This window comes from Sapajus apella, unplaced genomic scaffold (assembly GCF_009761245.1).
Source record: "Sapajus apella isolate SASKATOON/1434 unplaced genomic scaffold, GSC_monkey_1.0 scaffold30, whole genome shotgun sequence".
NCBI lineage: Eukaryota > Metazoa > Chordata > Mammalia > Primates > Cebidae > Sapajus > Sapajus apella.
The window spans coordinates 8,047,305-8,072,018 of NW_022436970.1; the positions used below are offsets into that span (position 1 = coordinate 8,047,305).

Sequence of the window (24,714 nt, forward strand, 5' to 3'; positions counted from 1 at the left end):
TAGTTTGGGACATAAGAGAAATGATCGACTCCTTATTAGGGAAGTTGATTTTTTTTTCTTTTTTTGAGAGAGAGTCTCACTCTGTCGGCCAGGTTGGAGTGCAGTGGGGCGACCTCGGCTCACTGCAACCTCCACCTCCCGGGTTCGAGCAATTCTCCTGCCTCAGCCTCCCGAGTAGCTGGGATTACAAGTGCGCGCCACCATGCCCGACTAATTTTTGTATTTTCAGTAGAGACGGGGTTTCACCATGTTGGTCAGGTTGGTCTCGAACTCCCGACCTCGTGATCCGCCCGTCGGCCTCCCAAAGTGCTGGGATTACAAGCGTGAGCCACCACTCCTGGCGTGGAGTTGATTTTATATCAAACACTCCAGGCTTAAATTCACTTATCTGTTACTGGTGAGACAACATTTGATGTTTTGAAGGGTCCCTGTTGTGTAAATCGTGTATTAAAATCCTAAGCGTTTATTGAGCACCTAACAGTTTGTTTTCCAGATCCAGGCAAATGCCAACTTCAGGGTTCCCTTTTCCGTTTAGCCTCTCCAGCCCCCGTCCCACCCACAGACAGGACCAACTCCGGGACGGGAAGACGCGCTCCACAGCTGCAAGAAGTCAGGCTGTCGCTAGGCCTTCCATGTGTGCAAGCACGTGGCAGAGAAGGGAAAAGAAGGGAAGTCAAATTCTGACTACAGGCCTGGGCACTTGTTATCCGTGGGGACAAAATGTCACCACTGGCAGCAAACAGCGAGAAAACGTGAAGCACTAAGGGAAACAGCGCGTTCGCGGGCGCCGACACCATCCGCGCACTGGTCCCTGAACTTTACCTGAAGCTTATCCTGGTCAGGCCTGATCTCGAAAATGAGGGCTCCTCAGCGCGAAGGCAGGACCCAGCTCCAGTAAAGCCCTTGGGCAGGGGTCCCCTCTACCCACTGAAGCGACAGCTGGGAGGGTATACCTAAGCCACCACTACAACCACCCCTCAACCCCGGAACGCCCCCAACACCTACCCGGTCGCTGATGCTCTCGCGATAATTCTCCGGCCAGTCCCCCGTCAGTCCTCTCCACGCCTTCCTTCTCTGACCAATCATGGATGAGTTGTGGGTGGGGTTTTGCTTTTGAGCGGAGAGCGGGGCCTTCAATCTTTGCTATTTGGAGCCGGGAATGGGCGGAGCTGAAGCGGGCTGGGGCGGGGCTGGGGCGGAGCTGGTGGGGAGAGGAGCAGGGCACGCTCCAGTTATCGCGAGACTGGAGACCAGGAAGACGCCTGCAGAGCCGGGCTGCGGGTGCAGGAGAGGCTGAGGCATCAGTTGCAGCTGCATCCGGACCTCCTGCCTCGGAGCCTACTCCTGCTCTCTAAGTCGGGAGGCAGGACGTGGTCAGGCCGGGGCTGTGGAGGTGCGCTGTGTCCCCTGAGGCACAGGGGATTCGGGCTGCGGCCTGTCGGAGCCAGTAAGGGAGGCGCCCACACTCCTGACAGGATAAGATGGCGGCGATGGCGCCTGGAGGTAGTGGCAGTGGTGGCGGAGTGAATCCATTTCTCAGCGATTCGGACGAGGACGATGACGAGGTAGCGGCGACAGAGGAACGGCGGGCAGTACTTCGGCTGGGTGCCGGGAGTGGCTTAGATCCTGGCTCTGCGGGCTCGTTGTCACCACAGGATCCAGTGGCCTCAGGAAGCACTGCGCGGCCAGGGCTCCCTGGGGAGGCGTCGGCGGCTGTGGTGGCCCTGGGGGGCGCCGGGGAGACCCCAGCCAGATTGTCAATTGATGCAATCGCGGCTCAGCTATTGCGCGATCAGTACTTGCTGACCGCCCTGGAGCTGCATACGGAGCTGTTAGAGAGCGGCCGCGAGCTGCCTCGGCTGCGCGACTACTTCTCCAATCCAGGCAACTTCGAGAGGCAAAGTGGGACCCCGCCGGGGATAGGGGCTCCAGGGGTCCCTGGAGCAGCAGGCGTTGGAGGTGCTGGAGGTCGGGAACCGAGTACAACGTCGGGCGGGGGACAGCTCAGTAAGTGGACGCAGTTTGTCACACTCTGGCGGGGTTGTTGGGATTGTAAGGAGTTACTGTGGGGGGGAGAGGGTATTTCTGGGTGGGTCCTGAGGATAGGGACATTTTAGGAAACGAGAGTATTGGGGTGGGGGCGCTATTTTGCGGTGGAAGCAAAAGGATCAGACAGTGACTGTTCTCTCTGCCTGCCTCCAACCTTTGCCTGCTGTTGCACTTGCTCCTGGCTCCGCTGTAGTCAGTATCTATAAAATATCAAGAGTTTCTAATTCACTGGTTGTTACAGGACTCCACAAGACTGCCTTTTAAACTAGTTTATTGCTTTAAGCATTTTTCCTTTTTCTCCAATTACCTGAATCACACTACCAGGAAATAGTGTTACCTGAATTGCCTGCAGTAGTTCTTTCAGTCTGAGTCAGGAGAGAAAGAATAGGACATATTGCTGCTGTCTCCAAAAAGTCAGATGTACTGAAGACCCTTTGTCTTTGCGACGACTTTTTCACCGCCAAAATTGGATTTTGTGCTGCACAGAATTTGTTCTGTTTAAATAAACTTGTTGAAATTCAGTTTCAATGCCTTAATTTCAGTAAGGTTCAAAATTACAGGAAATCCAAGGAGCAAGGCAGACAGGTTCTACCAGCAGTCTCTCACCATCCCACCAGCTTACAGGCTTTTCTCTCCGCATTAGATAGAAATTGACCTTTTTACCTTGTTGGAATCATTTTTAGCAGCATTGAGTAATTGTTTGCCCCATATATTTATAAGCATCTCTTATGGCTTGAAAACTTATTGTCAAAGATGTACTGTACTTTAGGATTCCCAGCGTCTCCCTTTTGGGAGGCATCTTAAATATTCCCTTACTAACGTATGGAGATGTTTTAGTATGAAGCTGTGTATTAATTCTATATTAACATGTATTTATATAGAATTCTTTAACTGCAGCCTAACTGATTTTGTTTGGTCACTATGCTTTTGAATAGTGCCAGATACTTAAATTGCCAAACAGACATAGTGGAAGCGCAGGGAGTACATTTTCTATCAAGGTGAATCTTAAATGTATCTCCCCCTTGGATATGGGATTTTCTCAGTACTTATTATTTCCTTACTCAATATGTAGGATAATCTTTTTCAGGAAAAGATTTTCTCATTGCTGACCTTTAAGACTATAAAATGTGACCTCAGTGTAACAAAATTGTTATGTGATGCTGGTGGTGTTTTTTGGGTTTTGTGTTATTTTTAAAATTTCTAAATTATCTGATGATTTTTCACCAGACAAGCTCTAGCTCTGATGTCACCTTTGTAAATCCTTCCTCCAGGCGTAGGTAGTTGCTTGGCATCTTTCATTGTACCACTTTCAAACCTCCATCATAGCTTTTAGCCCATTTGTATTTGATTTGTTAACAATACCATTTTTCTCCATTGGTCAGTTCCTCAGAGACATTTTTATAATAAATTCCTCACACTTTGCTCAGTCCCTGGCCTGTTGATGATCATAACTGAATTGTATCTGCTATGGTTTCAACCATATTAATACAGTGAAATGGATTATTCCTTACTTGGTAGCTTTATTCCTTTACTTTTAAAGAATTTCTTAACCTTTTTGCCCTGCCTTATTAGGGCTTTATAGCATTGTTTCTAGTGAAAATTCCTCCTTACAAACTTTTTGTATTGAAAGAATTATATTTATAATTGAGCTCATTAAATAGTTTAGCAGTGTTTTAGAATAAAAATTTACTTCTAAGTGCCTTTGCATTATACATTTTTATAGTTTCTTGAAATAACTTAAGTCTCACGATCAAATATCACAATTAAATATTCATGTGCACCTGTGCTTTTCTATTCTCCTCATTTATTTGTACCTGTTTTAGGTACTGGATGTGTTTATGTGTGTGCGTGTGTGTGTGTGTGTGTGTGTGTGTGTACACATAAGGTTATTAAATTTTTGGTTAATACTAAGTAAATGAACAACAGGGCAAAAAATTCAAAATTATTTATAATCCCACCAATGGTATTTGCTTTTCCTGTCTTTAATGGTATTTGCCTTTCCTGTCTTTTCTGTGCATGTATTTTAAAAAGCAAAGTGTTTAACATAGTCTTATGTCATTTGACAGGCACTATATTTTTTAGTATCAACTTGGAAGTAAATTTTGCATACAGTAAAATTTACACATCTGAAGTGTGTGCAGAGTGGTGAGTTTTGACAAATCAGTCACTACCACAATTAAAATAGAGAACATTGACTGGGCACAGTGACTCATGTCTGTAATCCCAGCACTTCGAGAGGCCAAGGCGGGCAGATCACAAAGTCAGGAGTTCGAGACCAGCCTGGCCAACATGGTGAAAACCCTTCTCTACTAAAAATACAAAAATTAGCTGGGCGTGGTGATGGGCGCCTGTATTCCCAGCTACATGAGACACTGGGGCAGGAGAATCGCTTGAACCTAGGAGGCAGAGGTTACAGTGAGCCACGATCATGCCGCTGCACTTCAGCCTGGGCAACAGAGTAAGACTCTGTCTCAAAAATAAATAAATAAAATAAGATACAGAAGATTTTTATTGTCCCCAGAATTCTTTGATTCAATATCCTCACTTCCGTCTAGACCACTACTGATCTCTTAGAACAGAATTTCTCAACTTGGACCTGGGCACTCGCAACATTTTGGGCCTGGTAATGCTTTGCTGTGGCTGCTGTCCTGTGTATTATAGAACATTTAACAGCATCCCTGACCTCTACCCACCAGATGCCAGTAGCAACCACCACCATACCCATGCCACTCCAGTTACGGCAACCAAAAACGTCTCAGCATGGCCCAGGGAAAGGGAGGGCATAATTTCCTCAGTTAAGAACTACTTCTATAGATAAGTTTTATCTGTTCTAAAATTTCATATAAATGGAATCATAGAACGTATTTTTTTGTGTGTCTGCCCTCTTTGGCTCAGCATGTTTTTTTTGTTTGTTTGTTTGTTTGTTTTTTTGAGACGGAGTTTCGCTCTTGTTACCCAGGCTGGAGTGCAATGGCGCGATCTCTGCTCACCGCAACCTCCGTCTCCTGGGTTCAAGCAATTCTCCTGCCTCAGCCTCCTGAGTAGCTGGGACTACAGGCATGCGCCACCATGCCCAGCTAATTTTTATATTTTTAGTAGAGACGGGGTTTCACCATGTTGACCAGGATGGTCTCGATCTCTTGACCTTGTGATCCACCCGCCTCGGCCTCCCAAAGTGCTGGGATTACAGGCTTGAGTCATCCATGTCTTTGTGTGTATTAGTAGATCATTTCTTTTTGGTTTTATCTCTAAAAAGGGAGGGAATAAAAACATTTGTGTTTTTTAAGACATTTACGTTTTTTCCAGTTTTGTATTATTATAAAAAAAGCTCCCATTTATGTTTATAAGAAACTGCCAAACTGTTTTCCAAAATGGACCATTTAAAATTTCCACCACCAATGTATGAGAGTTCCAGTTTCTGTACCTCCCCTAAACATTTGGTATTTTCAGACTTTTTAATCTGTCATTTTAGTGAGAATGTAGCAGTATCTCACTGTGACTTTAACTTCTATTTCCCTGATGACCAATGATGCTGAGCTCCTTTTCCCATGACTTTTGCTTAGTATATTTTTTGGGAAACGCCTATTCAATCTTTCACTTCCTTTTTTCCCCTTCGACTTTTATTTTAAGTTCCAGGGTACATGTGTAGGGTGTGCAGATTGTAAACGTGTAAATGTGTCGTAGTGGTTTGCTGCACAGATCAACCTAGGCGTTATGCCCAGCATACATTAGCTATTTTTCCTGATGCTCTCCCCCTCACCCTCCATGTCCATGTGTTCTCATCATTCAGCTCCTACTTATAAATGAGAGCATGCAGTGTTTAGTCTTCAGTTCCTTTGCTGGTTTGCTAAGGATAATGGCTTCCAGCTCTATCCATATGCTTGCGAAGGACATGATCCTGTTCCTTTATATGGCTGGCTACATTGTATTCTATGGTGTATATGTACCGCATTTTCTTTATCCAGTCTATCATTGATGGGCATTTGGGTTGATTCCAAATGCTATTTGGATCACAATTTGCTATTGTGAGTAGTGCTGTATTGAAAATATGCATGCAGGTATCTTTATAATAGAATGATTTATATTCTTTTGGGCATATACTCAGTAATGGGAATTGCTGGGTCAGATGGTATTTCTGGTTCTAGATCTTTGAGAAATCGCTACACTGTCTTCCACAGTGGTTTAACTGATTTACAGTCCCACAAACAGTGCAAAAGCATTCCTACTTCTCTGCAACCTCTCCAACATCTGTTTGTTTCTTGACTTTTTAATAGTCACCATTCTGACTGGCATAAGATAGTATTTCATTGTGGTTTTGATTTGGGTTTCTCTAATGATCAATGATGTTGAGCTTTTTTTCATATGCTTGTTAGCCACATGAATGTCTTCTTTTGAGAAATATCTACTTGTGTCCTTTGCCCACTTTTTAATGGGATTGTTTTTGTTCTTGTAAATTTGTTTAAATTCCTTGTAGACTCTGGATGTTAGACCTTTATCAGATGGATAGATTGCAAAAATTTTCTCCCATTCTGTAGGTTGTCTGTTCGCTCTGATAGTTTCTTTTGCTGTGCAGAAGCTGTTAGGTTTAATTAGACCCGATTTGTCAATTTTTGCTTTTGTTGCAATTGCTTTTGACATTTTTGGCATGAAATCTTTGCCCATCCCTATGTCTTGAATGGTATTTCCTAGTTATTTTTTTTTATGGTTTTCATAGTTTTTGGTTTTTGATCCATCTTGAGTTAATTTTTGTATAAGTTGTAAGGAAGGAGTCCAGTGTCAATTTTCTGCTTATGGCCAGCCAGTTCTCTGAGCATTTTATTAAATAGGGTATCCTTTCCCCATTGCTTGTTTTTGTCAAGTTTGTCAAAGATCAGATGCTTTTAGGTATGCAGTCTTATTTCTGAGTTCTCTCATCTGTTCCATTGGTCTCTGTCTGTTTTTGTACCAGTACCATGCTGTTTTGGTTATTGTAACCTTTTGTAGCATGATGCCTCCAGCTTTGTTCTTTTTACTTAGGATTTTCTTGGCTATATGGGCTCTTTTTTGGTTCCATATGAATTTTAAAAGTTTTTTCTAATTCTATGAAGAATGTCAGTGGTACTTAAATGGGAATAGTATTGAATCTATAAATTACTTTGACCAGTATGGCCATTTTCATGATATTGATTCGTCCTATCCAGGAGCATTCATTTATTGTGTTCTCTCTGATTTCCTTTAGCAGTGGTTAGTAGTTCTCCTGGAAGAGGTCCTTCACACCTTTGTTAGCTGTATTCCTAGGTATTTTATTCTCTTTGTAGCATTTGTGAATGGGAGTTCATTCATGATTTGGCTCTCTGCTTGTCTGTTGTTGGTGTATAGGAATGCTCATGAGTTTTGCACATTAATTTTGTATACTGAGACTTTGCTGAAGTTGCTTATCGGCTTAAAGAGATTTGGGGCTGAAAGGATGGGATTTTCTAGATATAGGATAATGTCATCTGTAAACAAAGACAATTTAACTTCCTTGCCTCCTATTTGAATACCTCTATTTCTTTCTCTTGCCTGATTGCCCTGTCCAGGACTTCCTAGGCTGAATAGGAGGGGTGAGAGAGGACATCCTTGTCTTGTGCTGGTTTTCAGGGGGATTGCTTCCAGCTTTTGCCCATTCGGTATGATACTGGCAGTGGGTTTGTCATACATAGCTCTTATTATTTTGAGGTATGTTCTTTCGATACCTAGTTTATTGAGAGTTTTTAACATGAAGGAATGTTGAATTTTATCAAAGGCCTTTTCTGCATCTATTGAGATAATCATGTGTTTTTTGTCTTTAGTTCTGTTTATGTGATGAATTACATTTACTGATTTGTGTATATTGAACCAATCTTGCAACTCAGGGATGAAGCCAACTTGATTGTAGTGAATAAGCTTTTTGATGTGCTGCTGGATTTGGTTTGCCAGGATTTTATTGAGGATTTTTGCATCAATGTTCAGGGATATTATCTCGCCCTTTTTAAATTTTTTTTACATGTTTGTTTTGTTTCATTATTGAGTTGTAAGAGTTCTTTGTATGTCCATTATCAAATGTGAATTTTGCAAATATTTTCTTTCTGTCTGATTTGCCTTTATGTTTTCTTAATGATGTGTCTCAGACCAGGCACAGTGGTTCATACCTGTAATCCCAGCACTTTGGGAGGATGAGGTGGGCAGATGGCTTGAGCCCAGGAGTTTGAGACCAGCCTGGGCAACATGATAAAACTCCATCGCTACAAAGAAAAAAGAAAATACAAAAATTAGCAGTGCATGATGGCGTATGCCTATAGGCCAGCTACTTGAGAGGCTGAGATAGGAGGATTGCTTGAGTCCAGCAGGCCAAGGCTGCAGTGAGCCATGATGATACCACTGCACTACAGCCTGGGTGAAAGAGCAAGACTTGTCTCACAAAAAAAAAAAAAAAGCTGAAAAACAATATATCTTGTGAACAAAATTTTTGATTTTATCAAATTCAGTTGCCTTTATTTTTTTTTAATAATTTGTGTTCTGTATGTTCTTTTAAGAAATATTTGCTTACCCTAGAGTTGCAAAGATTTTCTCTTATAAATTTTGTAGTTTTGGCTTTTACAATTAGGTCTATGATGGCAGGAATTGTACTTTAATAAAGGTATCATTAAGGAGAAAAATATTTCTTAAATATTCCTCCTATAAACATGCAGACATTTATAGGACAAACTTTAGTATAGTTTTAAAATACTTGTATAAAACTGTGCTCAGTACTGTATTCCGAAGATTTCAACTAACTCTGATCACACAAATTATATTCTCTAGGACGGGGCTACTGCCTATTTTTAAAGGTCCTCTATATATTCAATTTTAGCATGTCGACTGATACTACTTCAATGTGATTTTATAATACTCAGTAAGCAGTTGTTGGTTTATTATAAACAAGTATCTAATGTTTTAGATAATCCATATTGTTTATATTGTATATAATAAATAATACATTGTATATACTTTTATATAATTGTATATAATATAAACAATATGGATTATCTAAAACATTATTTTTGTTTTTATATATATTTTGATTGATATGTGTTTGATCTGAAAATTCAGAATACTTCATAACAATGTATAATAAAAAGTGGTTTCCTTTATTTAATGACATTTAAGAACAATGTAATCCTATTATTAACTTTATAATTTTAGATTGAGTGAATTATTTCCCTAAAACTGTTGACCCGAGTTAATCTATAATATAGTTGTGCTTTTAAACACACTTTAAGAAGTCTTCATACTGTTTAATATTTTTTCTTGATTATAAGAATAATCCATATTTATAAAACATTCAAATATGAGAAGGACATATAGCTTTATAAGCTTAATTTTTTCCATACGGTTTCTATTAACTGAATAAAATTACTTTTAACAGATATTCTAAGAAAAATCTCAGTTTTGGATAAATTCTTATAACATCATTGTAATGTCCTAAATTTACATGATGAACCAATTATATCTTTTATATGGAATATTACTTGCTGGAATATACACACCCTCTGCGTGTGTACCCTGTATTTTTGCCAGGTGAGCCCGGAGAACTTCTATTCAGTAATTACTTTCTAGTTACATTGCAAGATAAAATTCGTAAATGACACTGATAACATTGAGCAGGTTATAGTAACTTAGCAGGAATAATGCTTTTTCTGCTTGAAGCATTATTACTCTAATCAAAATCAGACTGTAATTTCTTAAGATGAGCCCAGTTCTTTGCACAATAGAGATGGAATGCGATCAAGTGGAGAGGGTGACTGACATGCTTTTTGGTGATAGATTTCTTTTACTATGGCTTCAAATTTTTATAAGGCAGCTAGTCAGGAGGCAATCATTTATTTTTGAATGTAATAACTTCGCTTGTGAGCTTGCATCATTCCAAAATCATCTTCCTCCTTTTTAAAATCTTTTTTTTTTTTTTTTTTTGAAACAGTCTCCTTCTGTCACCCGGGCTGGAGTTGCAGTGGCGCCATCTCGGCTCACTGCAATCTCCGCCTCCCAAGTTCAAGTGATTCTCCTGCCTCGGCCTCTCAAATAGCTGAGATTACAGGCACATGCCAACACACATGGCTAATTTTTGTATTTTTAGTAGAGACTGGGTTTCACCACATTGTCCAGGCTGGTCTCAAACTCTTCACCTGAGGTGATCCACCTGCCTCAGCCTCCCAAAGTGCTGGGATTACAGGCATAAGCCACAACGCCCAGCCTAAAATCTTTCTTTCATAATCCAACCTATCGTGTCTCAGAACTCTGACAGCATATATCTCACTATGCCCAGTGTTCCTTTCTTAGTATCACCAACACTAAGATGTCATGATTGCCTTCTTCCAAAGTTGTCATCTCTTCTACTTTATAAAGTAGTTCCCTTCTGTTAAATTGAGATTAGGTTTAGTGTTTCCTCTGCTTTCTGAGAGAGAAAATACCAGCACAATATTTCATTTCTTTTCTTTTTTTCTTTTTTTTTTTTTTGAGACAGAGTTTCCCTCTGTTGGCCAAACTGGAGTGCAGTCACGCCCACTGCAATCTCTGCCTCCTGGGTTCAAGTGACCTGGCTAATTTTTGTATTTTTGGTAGAGACTAGATTTTGCCATGCTGGCCAGGCATGTCTTGAACTCCTGGCTTTAACTGATCCACCCACCTCAGCCTCCCAAAGTGCTGGGATTACAGACGTGAGCCACCGCCCCCAGCCCCAATGCAACATGTCTAAAATTTATTAAGTTCTCTGCTTTTAGCTGAATTAGACTTTCCACTAATCTCTGGACCATAGACATTCCTAAATAAATCTACTATATAACTGTCGTTTTTCTTTCCTATATCTTTCCAGTTGTTTTAAATTATTCCGTGGAAATTTAGTCAGATATGATCCCTGCTTAGCATGGTGGCCTGAATATAGTTAGGATTCAGTATTTTTACATCGATATATTTATTAAACATTGTAATCAGTTGAGGATTACAGCAATCTAAAAGTTTAATGCATATCCTTGAGCTTATGTTCTTGATGGAGAGGTAAGATTAACAGATGAAAGAATTTTAGAATAGTCTCCTATGGTAAAGATAATGTTTACAGAATGTAAACATTCTGATCACATTCTGTAAACATTAAACATTTCATTCTGTAGAAATGAAATGGGCCTGTGGGGAAAGTAAAAGTTAGGTTTGACCCTCAAGGATGGATAAAATTTTGAATGAATAGTAACTTTATTATTTGGCTATATTTAGACTCTTTATCCTGAGTAAGGAAAGGAAAAGGAAGTACAGGTAAAGGAAAGATAATAGCTCTCTTATGTTTTCATGTTTAAAACATCATCTGGGAATATGACATTCCCTGCTTGCCGTCATCTGCTTACCGTATAATAGAGTGCTTCCACTGCTGTAGTTATAAAAATACAGTATGACATTTCAGGCTCTTGTGGTACTCTAAAAGGAAGCAGGATAGGGTATTAATCTGGGAAAACCAAACTCATTTCTGTGAAAAATTAAAATTATACTTTCTACCTCTCAAACAAGGAAGTTAGGGGTGGATCTTCAAAATGTTTGTTAAAAACCTAGATTGGTTGTTTGGCATTTTTCAGTCAAAAATAAATTTAGTGAATTTGTTTTTAATTTAGCTTCTATCTGTGCTGTTCTACCCCACCCTGCAGCTCCCAGCCCCCCAGCCTTGTCTGAAAACCCAGACTACTTATATCTGAGTTATAAAAAATTACTTTTTCTCACATGTAGTTATTACTAACTTCCTATACTGTGATATTTGGTGATAAAATGTGTTTTTAAAATTATTTGTACTAAAATCATACTTGGTATTTGAATAAATAATGCTTTGCTATATTTGGTTATACTTTGAAGGCAGGGCCTCTTTGATAAGAGGGATAGGAGATTTGCTTTAGGTTGGGGTTGATCTACTGTAACTCTTATATAAGTATTTATTTCAGTACTAGAATTAACTTTTACATCTGTTGCTGGCCCCATTTTACTGGAGCAAGGGATAGTGATGACTCCCAGCTTCAAGTATACAGTATACTTAGCTTCTACAAACTAATGAAATATATATATAGGGAAACCTGAACAAGTTGACTGTAAATTGATTAATTTTCTTTAAGGGTAGATGCCTCATAGATTTCTGAGAATTGACTACCCAATACAATTGGATATAGCAATGGTATTTACCAAGATTCAGCAAAAGATAGTGGGATCGAGAAGAATGCCCTAGAGCTGACACATTTGGATTATAGTAAGATATAGGACAGACATCTCATGTTGGTGTGAACCAATAGAGAAATATGGGCTTCATCAGAGTAGCTGTGGAAAGATTTGTGACTGATAAAACAACAGTAGGTCTGTGCCAGACTATACCAGCTATAATTTCAAACTCAGACTGTTATTTGAAGACCACTGGACTTTTACTAATATCTGATCTTCAGTTCTGTCTCTGCCACTTACTGGCTCTTTCACCTTGGGTCAATCACTTCTTAATGCAGAAGGCAAGCCAGGTAGTACAAACTTGATCATTTAAAAAGTGGAGTGGCAAACCATAGCACCACACAGAGGCACAGGTGAATAATCTGCCTGAAGCATCACTTCATTTCATCAAGGTGCCCACACTGCATAGCATTAAACTTAAAATTAGAATATTCACATCCTACATGTAATTGTAGGATATCTGGGCAAAGTCCAGGATCAACTAAACTTTAACTGACAGCCAAGTATAGTCATCAACTATCCCTGTGTGTGAAATTAACTAACTAAGTCTAATTAGCTTGTGCTCTCTTTTTTTTAATCTTCAGGGTTTGCTGCATGGTTACTTAAGTTTCTGGTCTAGTCATGGAGCATGACTAAACCTCAAGGAGGAGCAGAACACAGTTGCAATCATGGGTGTAGCATTCTTTCAGATTTTCTCACCTGTATGTCAAAAATCAACAGCAGTCAGAAATAATGTTCACTTGTTTTTGAAACCAGCTAGTCCTGTTGTGGGTGGATAAGATTGCTCAAGGTAGCATCATCAACATTTCTGTTACTTTTAACCACCTGTGTGCTTGTATGCTTCCTTAGTTCAGGCTTTAGCTCACCTTTGTACCCTCAGTTTTAGCTTTATCCTGTAGTTAATCTCTTCCTCCATCCTTACTCTTACTTGATTTTAAAAGCTATTCATTCATGTCATTCTAGCTAAAGACTTTTAAGTAAAATTGCTTCCTCCTGTCCAAAGCAACTTGTTCAAACTTTTTTTATTAGCAAATATATATATATATATATATATATATATATATATGATAGAAAAAAATTACAAATCTCACTATGAATTTTTTAATTTTTTTCTATTTTTATAGATTATATTTGTCAAAGTATAAAAGTGGCTTTAACATATTTTATTGTGGCTATGTATAATACAGTTATCCCTATAGTTTTGCCTCTTCCTGCCCTTTCAACCACGTTGTCCATATGCAAAATCTTTTTTCTACTCACACTGTTTCTTCATTTATCCCTTGAAACATGCCTTATGTTTTCTTGGACTGGTGCCTGATACCCTTGTCCACATTATTTTTTCTTCTCATTGAATTAACTTGTCTTCTGTTACCTATTTTTTCTAAATCTCGTGCCTCCTTAAAGGAAGGTCCTATGTATATTCCTTCCTTTCCCTAAAGCTTCTCCAGCCCGTAGTGATTTCTAAATCTTCTGAATTTGTAGTATTTTTTGGTCTGTTCCACTTATGGAAATTAATTATATACAGACCTGTGAACATGTGTTTCTAATTAACTCTTATTATTGAAATGTTTGTAAATGTTTTAGCTGACTAGATTTTTTTAAAGATGTTAGCTCATAGGTCTTATATTGTCCTCTTTCATGCCTAGCACAAATGCTGAGGTAGACAGTTTATAGAAAATTTATCTATGTATTACCAGTACTTAATATTGTGTCTGGCATATAAACTTTCAGTAAATATTGAAGTTATGTTAAAGAATTGATCTTTAGGTAGTAGTTTCCTATAAATTTATAAGTTGGGAATATTTCCTTGTGAAAATTAACCTCTTCCTCTATATCCTATTTCCTCAACCGTGAGCAAGATTCCATCAAGGCTGTGTTTCTGAGGCCATTCACAGTATCAACCCAGCTTACCTGGAATCTAGGTCATCAGAACCTGGATGCTGTTACATATTATTGCAGAGAACCAGTGGTTTTGAGCTCAGGCTTTGCTCTCAGAGAGCTTGAGTTCATATTTCTATTCTGCCACTCCCTAGTTGCATGACTCTGGATAGTCTTTGTTTCCTTTACTGTAAAATGCAGATGGTAATCACTCTTCTAGCATGAGGTTGTTGTGAAAGATTATCTGTATAAAGTATCTGGCACAGAATAAGTGGTCAAAAAGAATGTTAATAATTACTATTGGGCCGGGCGCGGTGGCTCAAGCCTGTAATCCCAGCACTTTGGGAGGCCAAGGCGGGTGGATCACGAGGTCAAGAGATCAAGACCATCCTGGTCAACATGGTGAAACCCCGTCTCTACTAAAAATACAAAAATTAGCTGGGCATGGTGGCGTGTGCCTGTAATCCCAGCGACTCAGGAGGCTGAGGCAGGAGAATTGCCTGAACCCAGGAGACGGAGGTTGCGGTGAGCCGAGATCGCGCCATTGCACTCCAGCCTGGGTAGCAAGAGCGAAACTCCGTCTCAAAAAAAAAAAAAAAAAAAAAAAAAATTACTATTGTTGTCACTATTAATAGTAAGCATTCTCTTTACTGATAGCTTTTCATATGATAAAGTCATCTGGTACTATAGAAATTTTAAGTGAATAGTTTTTCAGTAAAGTTTCAGCATGTAAGTTTCTTCCCAAATTTATATCTTGTCTTTGAAGTTCAGCTCTTTCTGAAACCTTGTGACAAAGAGAAAAAGACAATGAGCTGCAAACTGGGAAGCTTGAATTGTACTTCTGGCTTGCTCACAGTTTAATTTTTTAAGCTTTAAGATAAAGTGAACCCATTGTATTATTGTTATCCATGTCTATGACTTAATTCCAATGATTTGTAAGCTTGCTTGAGACGAAGACAAAGTTTTACCAAAGTTTATCTCTGTACCCCTTACTATGGCTTAGTGAATATTGAATAAGTACATAGCTTCACTTCTCTCACCTGTAAAAATGAAGGGTTGTACTATCTAAAAAATTCCTTTTGGCTCTCGAATATTTTGGACATGGGGGTCAGTGAAAAATTAGCCCATCATTGGAGAAGAATTGAGAATCAGGAAAATATAAATGTGAGTGTTGCAACTGATAAAAGTAAAAGGCTGTCCCCCACTTTTTTATTTTAAAGGAAAGATGTTTAGATCCTGGTCTATCCAGAAATTGGCCTTTCTCGTCTGGTGTAACATGTTTATTCTAAGTGTTACAAATCTTTCTTTATCACCAAGGTTACTCCAAATAATTTCAGAACTGACCTTGAGTGGTAGGAGGCAGAGTACCCCTGTGGTTTTACTCTGGTGTTCATAAATACAGTTCCCACATAAAAGAAAATTTTCATTAGTATTGAATGCCATTTTACAGTACTTCCAAAGTAGAAAATTTATAGTCTTATTTTTTTAACTTTCATATTTTAAAGTAGCTTTAGGTTCTCTTTATTGGACATCCATCTCTGAGATCCTCATTACGTGAACATTTTAAAATGTTTACATACAAACTCAGGTTTAAATATAATTACTTTCAAAGTAAGTCTGTTATTAGTAATACTTTATATTTATTGAATGTGTTATATATTTCTCATGACAGATTTTTTAAGCATGTTCAGTAAATCATCTTTAATGAAAGAATTGTAATGTAAAGCGAATTGCTGATTTTGTTTTCCGTTTAATTGTGAATTGGTTTACTTTCGTGATTTTTAAATTATAAAGTGCCCATATTGAAGTACATATTAAATGTAACTATGGGGAAAAAATGCCAAAAATAAAAACAAAAAGTTCAAATAGTACAAAGAGGAATATCTAGTAAAAAATGTACATTCTGCTCCTCAGAGTCAGTTATCATAATGTGCATGTTTACAAAAACATTTAAGGCACATGTAAGCATATGTAAACATAATTACATAGACTTATATATCCACATGCCTTAAAAAAATTATACTTTAATAATTTGCTATTCCTGTCAGTGACCAAGTACATAGTAGTTGTTCGATAAATATTTATTTTACCCAGTACTCTTATTAGTCAATAGCTGGTTCGTTTTTCTCACGCATCTGGTTCTTAAAGTGCCATGTAATTTTCAAGGATCCGAGACTTTTTCAGCTATAATGAAAATATATTTTTTCAGCAGTACTAAAATATTAAATGTAAATTTAAGTAAAACTACTTTTGTATGTGACTTAAAAAATCAATCTGCATGTCTTATAATCACACTGGGTACAACAGGTTTAGTTCTCAGACTTGATAAAACTTACGAACAGGTTTTACCAGTTTACCAACTATGATGAAAGTACCTGATCATTTGTTTCTGAGTTATAAAGTGAATTGTTATGAAGTTACACAGCAGGCATACTGGTATTTGAAGAAATGCTCGTAGTTAAAATACTTCATATTAGAATATGGTAGATTCTTAATAAAAGAAGTTAATTTTTCCAAACTCTTCTTCGTTTGTATTAGGACATTTGGAACACAAAAGGCATTTGCTTCTCCTGGAAAAGAATTGTGGCTTAATCTAAAGAAGCACATTTATCTTGAAGCTTTAATATAACCTGTTATTAGTCTTAAAATCCAAAGTACATATAGGGTAGTCCAAAGTTAAAATTAATTTCTTCTATAAGTAATTTTTTTTTCTGACAAGATGGAGTTGATTTTAATGAATTGGGAGATTGTTTTTCTTTTGTGACATCATATTTATTTTAAAAGATATCAGAGCTTTTTTTCTTGGAGAATATGAAGTTATGGGCTTAGAACTAAAAAAAATTAGAAAATATTCTTCAATGGGCATAAAAATACCAGTTGAAAATTAAAGTGTGTGTTTCCCTTCCCCAAAGATTCTCCCTGTTAAATAAACGAGTTCTTTAAAACTTTTAGAGAAACAGTAATAGGATAATTGAAGAATAATGTGTCATGACCAAAGTAGCATGTATCTACTCTAGGCATGTATACATGATTTAAAGTATTAGAAGATAAGAAAGACTTAGTAAACTAGTAATAGATGGATACTTAATAAGAAATATTTACCTGAAATTAATAGCCAACACCTTACTTAACATTCTATTAAAGTCAGATATAAAACAATGAAGCCTGGTATCACAGCACCAGAATATTGGTTGATAAAAGTTCATCCATTAGGTGTTCATGTTTCCATATTTGGGTTAGAGACTTCAGAGTAGCTAATAAGGAGCCAAGATATGGGCCTAAGAGAAGAGAACATAGTGGTAATGGCCAGATCAACTAATATATCAGGAATATCTAGATATTAAATACAAGATCAAAAGACATGAATAATTCACACACAAACCCCAAAAATAGATGGCCAATATATTTTTGAAAGAATGTTCAAGCTCACTGAAAATCAAAGGGGTGCATAATTAAATAAAATACAATTTTATAGTATGTTAAATTGGTGAAAATTAAAAATAATAATACTGAACATTGGCAAATGCTATTACATACTATTGGTGGAATTCAAATTGCTATGTACACTTATTTTAAAAAGCAGTTTAGCAGTATGTATCAATAGCCTTAATAATATTGCAATTTCTCATTATGTAAGCTTCATTTTTAAAAAGCAATGCATACATGATTCCAGCACTTTGGGAAGCCAAGGCAGGAAGACTGTTTGAGGCCAGGAATTTGACACCAGCCTGGGCAACATAGTGAGACCCACATTTACAAAACAATTAAAAAGTCAATCAGCAATGGTAGCACACCTATAGTCCTAGCTACTTGGAAGCCGATGTAGGAGGATCACAAGAACCCAAGAGTTTAGGGTTATAGTGAGTTATGATCATGCCACTGCACTCCAGCCTCAGTGATAGAGTAAGAGCCTGTCTCAAAATGAAAAAGCAAGATATAAAGTTATATATATAGGTTTATTTTATTTTTATATGGGGGAAGTTCAGAAAACAATATTTAGAAATTCAGGGAAAGTGTTTCATGATATACAGCCCTTATCCCCAGTTTTAGTGGTATTAGGATGATTTATCTAGTCTTCTATGTAGTTTTATTTTATAATTATTTATAAAACTTTTTTTAATAATTGGAAGGAATATTTATGGTGCAATAAAAAATATTGGCGAAAAGTAGTTAGATTAATTTTGTTTTAAAGAGCTGGAAATTTTAGGTGTTGCATAGTAATCCAGGATCTTTTTTATTTTTTTCTGCATTTTTTTTTGAGACAGAGTCTTCCTCTGACACTGAGGCTGGAGTATAGTGTCTCAATCATGGCTTGCTGCAGCCTCACCCTTCTGAGCTCAAGTAATCCTCCCACCTCAGCCTCCTAGCTGGGGCTACAGGAATGTGTCACCATGCCCAACTAATTTTTCGATTTTTTTGTAGAGACAGTGTCTCACTATGTTTCCCGGGCTGGTCTTGAAGCCCTCAAACAATCCGCTGCCTCGGCCTCCCAAAGTACTGGGATTACAGGCATGAGCCACCACACCCAGCCCTCCATTTTATAATATGTCATGTTAGTTATTTACCAAGGCAGATGCACTTATAACCCAGTGGTTTATTCCAGTTTAGCATTTTATATTTTCATTTATTTAAAAGGTCTATTAGTAAAAAGCCATATAAAGTTTATCCACAATATTTTGAAATTTGTTTTCTTTCTTTTAGTGATTCATGGTCTAGCTTTGGTTCAATTTCAAACAGCAGGAGAAAAACACAAAATTTTTGTTTATTTAAGACAATAAAAATAGCTATTTTCCGGGATTCAACTTTGATTATTAATGGATCCTGCTCAGTGTTAGCTTATTTTAACCCCATATATCCAAGTTTTATTTCTTTAACATTTTATTATTAAAAGTTCAAAGTGTACAGACAAGTTGAAAGAACTTTATACCCATACATCTGCCACCTAAAATTCCAGTTAACCATACTTGCTTTATCTCATATCAATACATCTTTTCAGCCATCTCTCCTTCAACAGTCCATCTTATCTTTTATGCATTTCAAATTAAGTTGCACATATCAGTATACTTAATACTTTAGCGTGTATATCATTAATTAGAGCTCAATATTCTAAAATTTGGAGGTTTTGAGGTAATATTTAAAGACAGTAAGATATGTAAATCTGTGCCATTTCATAAATTTGAACAAAGAATTTACCTATAGTAACCCAAACTCCTACTATATATAGAATATTACCGTCACCCCAGAAAGTTCCCTCAAGGCCTTTTCCAGTCAGCTCCTACGCCTTCTAGCCCTTTACCACAAGAACACTATTAGGATTTTTTTCCTATCATAAATTACTATTGCCTGTTCTAAAAACTTCTATAAATGAAATATTGTAGGTACTCCTATAAGGCTTCTTTCAACATAAAGCATCTGAGATTCCCTCATATTATTGCATATGTCAGTTTTTTGCTTTATTTTTAAATTGCTGAATAGTATTCCTGAGTTCAGCACATTTTCGATATTAACTTTTTAAGATGCCTGTGGTTACTGTATTTAGTATTTCTTAGTTTGTGCTGAAAGAAGCTAGGTTATAAGGTGGAATACTATAATATCTGGCTTTCTGTCATTATTATTTTTGTTTATGTTGTCTTAAAACTTAAATTGTGGTGGGTATGGTGGCTCTTGCCTTTAATCCCAGCACTTTGGGAGGCCAAGGCAGGAGAATTGCTTGAACCCAGGAGTTTGAGATCAGACAGGGCAAGATGGTGAGACCCTGTCTCTATAAATTTTTTTAAAAAATTAACCAGGCATGGTGGTTCGTAGTCCCAGCTAATTGGGAGGCTAAGGTGGGAGGATCGCTTGAACCCAGGAAGTCAAGGCTGCAGTGAGCCATGATTGTATCACTGTATTCTAGGCTGAGCAACAGAGGGAGACCCTGTCTCCAAAACAAACAAAAACTTAAGTTGATAGATAGAAAGTTTTTTTTTGTTTGTTTTGATTGTCTGTGTTTGTTTTTTGAGATGGAGATTCCTTCTGTTGCCCAGGCTGGAGTGCAGTGACACAATCTCAAGTCACTACAACCTCTGCCTCCCGAGTAACTGAGATTACAGGTACCTGCTACCACACCTGGCTAATTTTTGTATTTTTAGTAGAGATGGGGTTTCACCATGTTGGCCAGCCTGTAAAGGAGAACCTACAAGCTATTACTGATCAGATATAATTAAACTGCGGGAAAATTAAATGTTTCTCCAGATAGAAACAGTGTTTAAGAAGAATGATATATATAGAATTTCTTTTAGTTCACTTAATAGGGATTTAAAGGCAAGTGGTACATTGATAATGACAGAACACTATTTGAGGAGTCAACCATCTTGAAAATTGTTATGTACTGTTTTAAAAGGTCATGGGAGAGCCCAAGGTGGAGTCCAAATCTGTATTCTTATAACTTGCATTCATTTGTTGAAGTCGTGCTTTCTGAACACAAATAATCTGTTACTTTAGATTAATATGTAAACTTTACTGTGTAAGTAACATGATTTAACAAACGGGTTGACAATAGCCTATTTATCCCTTTTTAAACATTAGCTAGATAAGAAAATTTTTTGTGTGTAAAATTTAATAGAGAAGCAGATAAAACGTCCTTCCTGCTACTTTACAGCCTACTTAGCCTCAGCTGCCATGACTTGCCTGCCCCCGGCAGCTTCTGTACATTATAACTGCTATTCATACACAACTTGTGAACACTTTGAAAACTCAGTAAACTTGTTTGTTCCTTCCTCTGCCTTTATTCTTTTGTAGAGACAGGGTCTTGCTCTGTTGCCCACCAGCCTGGTCTTGAACTCATGGGTTCAAGTGATCCTCCTGTCTGGGCCTCATTTAAAGTGTACAATTCATTGGTTTTTAATATATTTACATTCATTATTAGTATATTTACAGAACTCTACAACCATCACCTAATCTACTTTTGCAGCCTGTTCATAAACCCCAAAACAAATCCCTTATTCATTAGTACACACTCCATTTTCTCCCTCAACCCTCAACCACTAATTTCTGTGTCTATAGAGATAGACTTTCTATCATTATATATTTGCCTATTCTGTGCAGTTTTTATAGGTGGAGATAATACAATATGTGGTTCTTTGGTAACTGTCTTCTGTCAGCATAATGTTTGCAGAGTTCATCCGTTGTTGTAGCATGTTTCAATAGTTCAGTCCTTTTTACTACTCAATAACATTCTATTGTACAGATATATGCCACATTTTATTTCTCCATTTATCAATGGACAGATATTTGGTTGTTTCCACTTTTTTTGCCATTGTGAATAATGCTGCTGTGAATAATTATGTACAGGATTTTGTGTGGACATATATTGTCCTTTCTCTTAGGTGGCAGTAGAATTACTGGGTCCTATGGTAGATAACTCTGTAACCTTTTAGGAAACTGCCAAACTGTTTTCCGAAATGGCCATACCATTCCCACCGGCTAGATGTGAGGATTCCAATTTCTCCACATTGTCTCCAAAGTCTTTTTATTAAAGTGAAAATTAACTCATGTACCATAAATTAACCCTTTTAAAGTGTACAATTTGATGGTTCTCTGTGCATTTACAAAATTGTACAACTATCACCACTCTGATTCTAGAACATTCTCATCACCCCAAAGAAACCCTGTACCTATTAGCAGTCACTACCCATTCTCCTGTGCTGCCAGCTGAAATTCTCTTTGTGTTTCTATGGATTTGCCAATTCCGGACATTTTATATAAATGATCATACAATATATGGCCATGTAGCCTTATGTGTCTAGCTTCTTTTACGTAGTATAATGTTTTCAAGAAGGAACTGCCAAACTTCCAAAGCAGCTGTACCACTTTACATTAAGACCAGTGATGTATGAGGGTTTCAATTTCTCCACATCCTCTGCAACTTACCATCTTTTTTATTATAACCATCTAGTTGATTTGAAGTGTACCTCATTGTGGTTTGATTTTCACTTCCCTAGTGAGTATCATTTCCCTTTTGAGCATCTTTCCTTCATTCATTGGCCATTTCTGTATCTTCTTTGGAGAACACTTTGTCCATTTTAAAATTGTGCTGTCTTTTTCAATTGAGTATAAGAATTCTTTATATCATGTAGATATACCCCTTATCAGATACTTGATTTATACATATTTCTCCCATTCTGTAGATTGTGTTTTCACTTTCTTCATAGTGACTTTTAAAGCAAAAAAATATTTTAATTCTGATGAAATCTAGTTTATCAATTCATTCCTTTATCACGGGTATTAGTTTCCTATGGCTGCTGTAAAAAGTCGACAAAAAGCAGCCCTAAAAAAGAATGAGTTCATGTCCTTTGCGGGGACATGAATGAAGCTGGAAACCATCATTCTCAGCAAACTAACACAGGAATAGAAAACCAAACACTGCATGTTCTAACTCATAAGTCGGAGTTGAACAATGAGAACACATGGACACAAGAAGAGGGGAACCTCACACACCAGGGCCTGTCTGAGGGTGGGGGCTAAGGGAGGGATAGCATTAGGAAAAATACTCAATGTTGATTAGGGGTTGATGGGTGTAGCAAACCACCATGGCATGTGTATACCTATGTAACAAACCTGTGCATTTATCCCAGAACTTACAGTATAATAATAAAAAAAAAAGGTTGACAAAAACGTTGTAGTGCAAAAGAACACAAAGTTATTGCCTCATGGTTCTTTTTTTCTTTTTTCTAATTTTTATTGTAGGTTCAGGGGTACATGTGCAGGTTTGTTATATAGGTAAACTTGTGTACAGATTACTCAGGTACTAAATCTAGTACCCCGTAGTTTGTTTTTTTTTCTCCTCCCCCTCATCCCACCTGCTACCCTTAAGTTGGTCCCAGTGTCTGTTGTTCCTTTCTTTGTGTCCATGTGTTTTATTCATTTAGCTCCCTCTTATAAATGAGAACGCGTGGTATTTGGTTTTCTCTTCCTTCCTACATTAGTTTGCTAAGGATAATGGCCTCCAGCTATCCCCACAAAAGACATGATCTTGTTCTTTTTTATGGCTGTATAGTAGAAATCTCACAGCGGGTCTCATGTTGAGCTGAATGGTCTAAAATCAAGATAACTGGCAGTTCTGGAGGTTTTAGCCTCCAGCGGGGAGACTTTTCCAGGTCCTAAAGGCTGCCAGAATTCCTTGACTTATGGCCCTTCTCCGCTTTTAAAGATCTTTGTGATTCCATTGGGTCCATCTGAATAACCCAGAATAATCTATTTTAACCTCACTTCTCCTTTGCCATGTAAGGTAACATATTCACACAATCTAAGGATTAGGATGTGGACATCTGTGAGGGCCATTTTACTGCATATCACATTGCTTATGCTTTGTGTTATATCTAAGAAATTATTGCCTAATCCAAGGCCATGATGATTTTCTTCTGCATTTCCTACTAAAAGTTTTCTACTAAAAGTTTTTACTGTTAAATTGGTTTATGATCCATTTTTGCTTATGATGTAAAGTAGTGGTCCAGTTTCCTTTTTTTGCATGTAGATATACAGTTGTCACAGCACAATTTGTTGAAAAAACTTTTCTCCAGTGAAGTGTCTTGGTACTATTGTCAAAAACCAATTGACCATTAATGTAAGGGCTTATTTCTGGACTCTCAATTCTATTGCATTGATATATATCCATATGCCAGAACTGTGCTACCTTGATTACTCTTAAGTTTGAAATCCAGAAGCCTGAGTCCTCCATCTTTATTCCTTTTCAAGATTGTTTGGCTATTCTGAGACTTTTTCATTTTCTTATGAGTTTTAGTATCAAGTTCTCAATTTTTGTGAAAAATGAAAGCCAGCTACAATTTTGATAGGAATTGCATTAAATCTGAAGATTAATTGTGGAATATTGCTATCCTGATATGGATCTTCTAATCTGTAAGCCTGGGCTTTCTGTTGATTTAGATCATCTTTAATTTCTTTGAACAATGTTTTATAGTTTTTTGTTTTTGTTTTTGTTTTGAGACAGAGTCCAAGACTGCTGGAGTGCAGTGGCACAATCTCAGCTTATTACAACCTCCGTTTTCCGGGTTCAAGCAATTCTCCCGTCTCAGTGTCCTGACTAGCTGGGATTACAGGAACCCATCATCATGCCCAGCTAATTTTTGTATTTTAGCAGAGGCGGGGTTTCACCATGTTATCCAGGCTGGTCTTGAACTCCTGGCCTCAGGTGCTCCGCCTGCCTCAGCCTCCCAAAGTGGTAGGACTACAGGCATGAGCCCCCACACCCAGCATGTCGTATAAGTTTTGCATGTTTTTGTTAGATGTATTCTTATATGAGGAATCAGCAGTCATTCAAATCATTGTTTCCCTATATGAGTATATTATTTTTCTCTGTCTGCTTTTAATATTTTCTCTAATTTTTTGGTTTTTCACTATTTGATTAATAGGTGCCAAAGTTTCTCTTCTCTTTATTTGTTCTCCTTGATGTTCTCTGACCTCAAATCTGTATCTACTCCATCTCTTGCCTGATCTGTTGTTGACTCCAATTCTGCATATGTTAGACCTTTGTTATTGTTCCACATGTCCCTACAGCTCTGTTAATTT

The 24,714-nt window shown here is 37.7% G+C and overlaps 2 protein-coding genes and 1 long non-coding RNA gene across 15 annotated transcripts in view; 1 reads left to right on the forward strand and 2 right to left on the reverse strand.

The window, feature by feature from the left end:
* The window catches only part of PIGN (phosphatidylinositol glycan anchor biosynthesis class N), a 143,156-nt gene extending 142,004 nt beyond the window's left edge, over positions 1-1,152 (reverse strand). The window contains exon 1 of one of the 5 annotated variants that reach the window (XM_032293665.1): positions 1,006-1,152. The gene's annotated coding sequence lies outside the window, so the exon portion shown is untranslated. Of the gene's footprint in view, positions 1-822 lie in introns of all 5 variants that reach the window. The other 4 variants (XM_032293663.1, XM_032293662.1, XM_032293661.1 and 1 more) reach the window with 4 other exon arrangements.
* A 72-nt stretch (positions 1,153-1,224) lies between these two features.
* Positions 1,225-24,714, forward strand: part of RELCH (RAB11 binding and LisH domain, coiled-coil and HEAT repeat containing) — a 124,097-nt gene continuing 100,607 nt past the window's right edge. For 6 of the 9 annotated variants that reach the window (XR_004273586.1, XM_032293675.1, XM_032293666.1 and 3 more), the window contains exon 1: positions 1,225-2,007. Coding sequence is in view for 8 of the 9 variants with exons in the window: in XM_032293675.1 (XP_032149566.1) it covers positions 1,482-2,007 (526 nt within the window). In the remaining variant the exon portion in view is untranslated. The remainder of the gene's footprint in view (positions 2,008-24,714) is intronic. The other 3 variants (XM_032293668.1, XM_032293672.1, XM_032293670.1) reach the window with 2 other exon arrangements.
* On the reverse strand, positions 6,703-23,690 carry LOC116561754. Its single transcript, XR_004273590.1, has 3 exons — positions 23,678-23,690; positions 9,576-9,578; positions 6,703-6,855 (listed from the first exon to the last, which is right to left on the reverse strand). It is a non-coding gene; the product is annotated as an uncharacterized LOC116561754 (long non-coding RNA).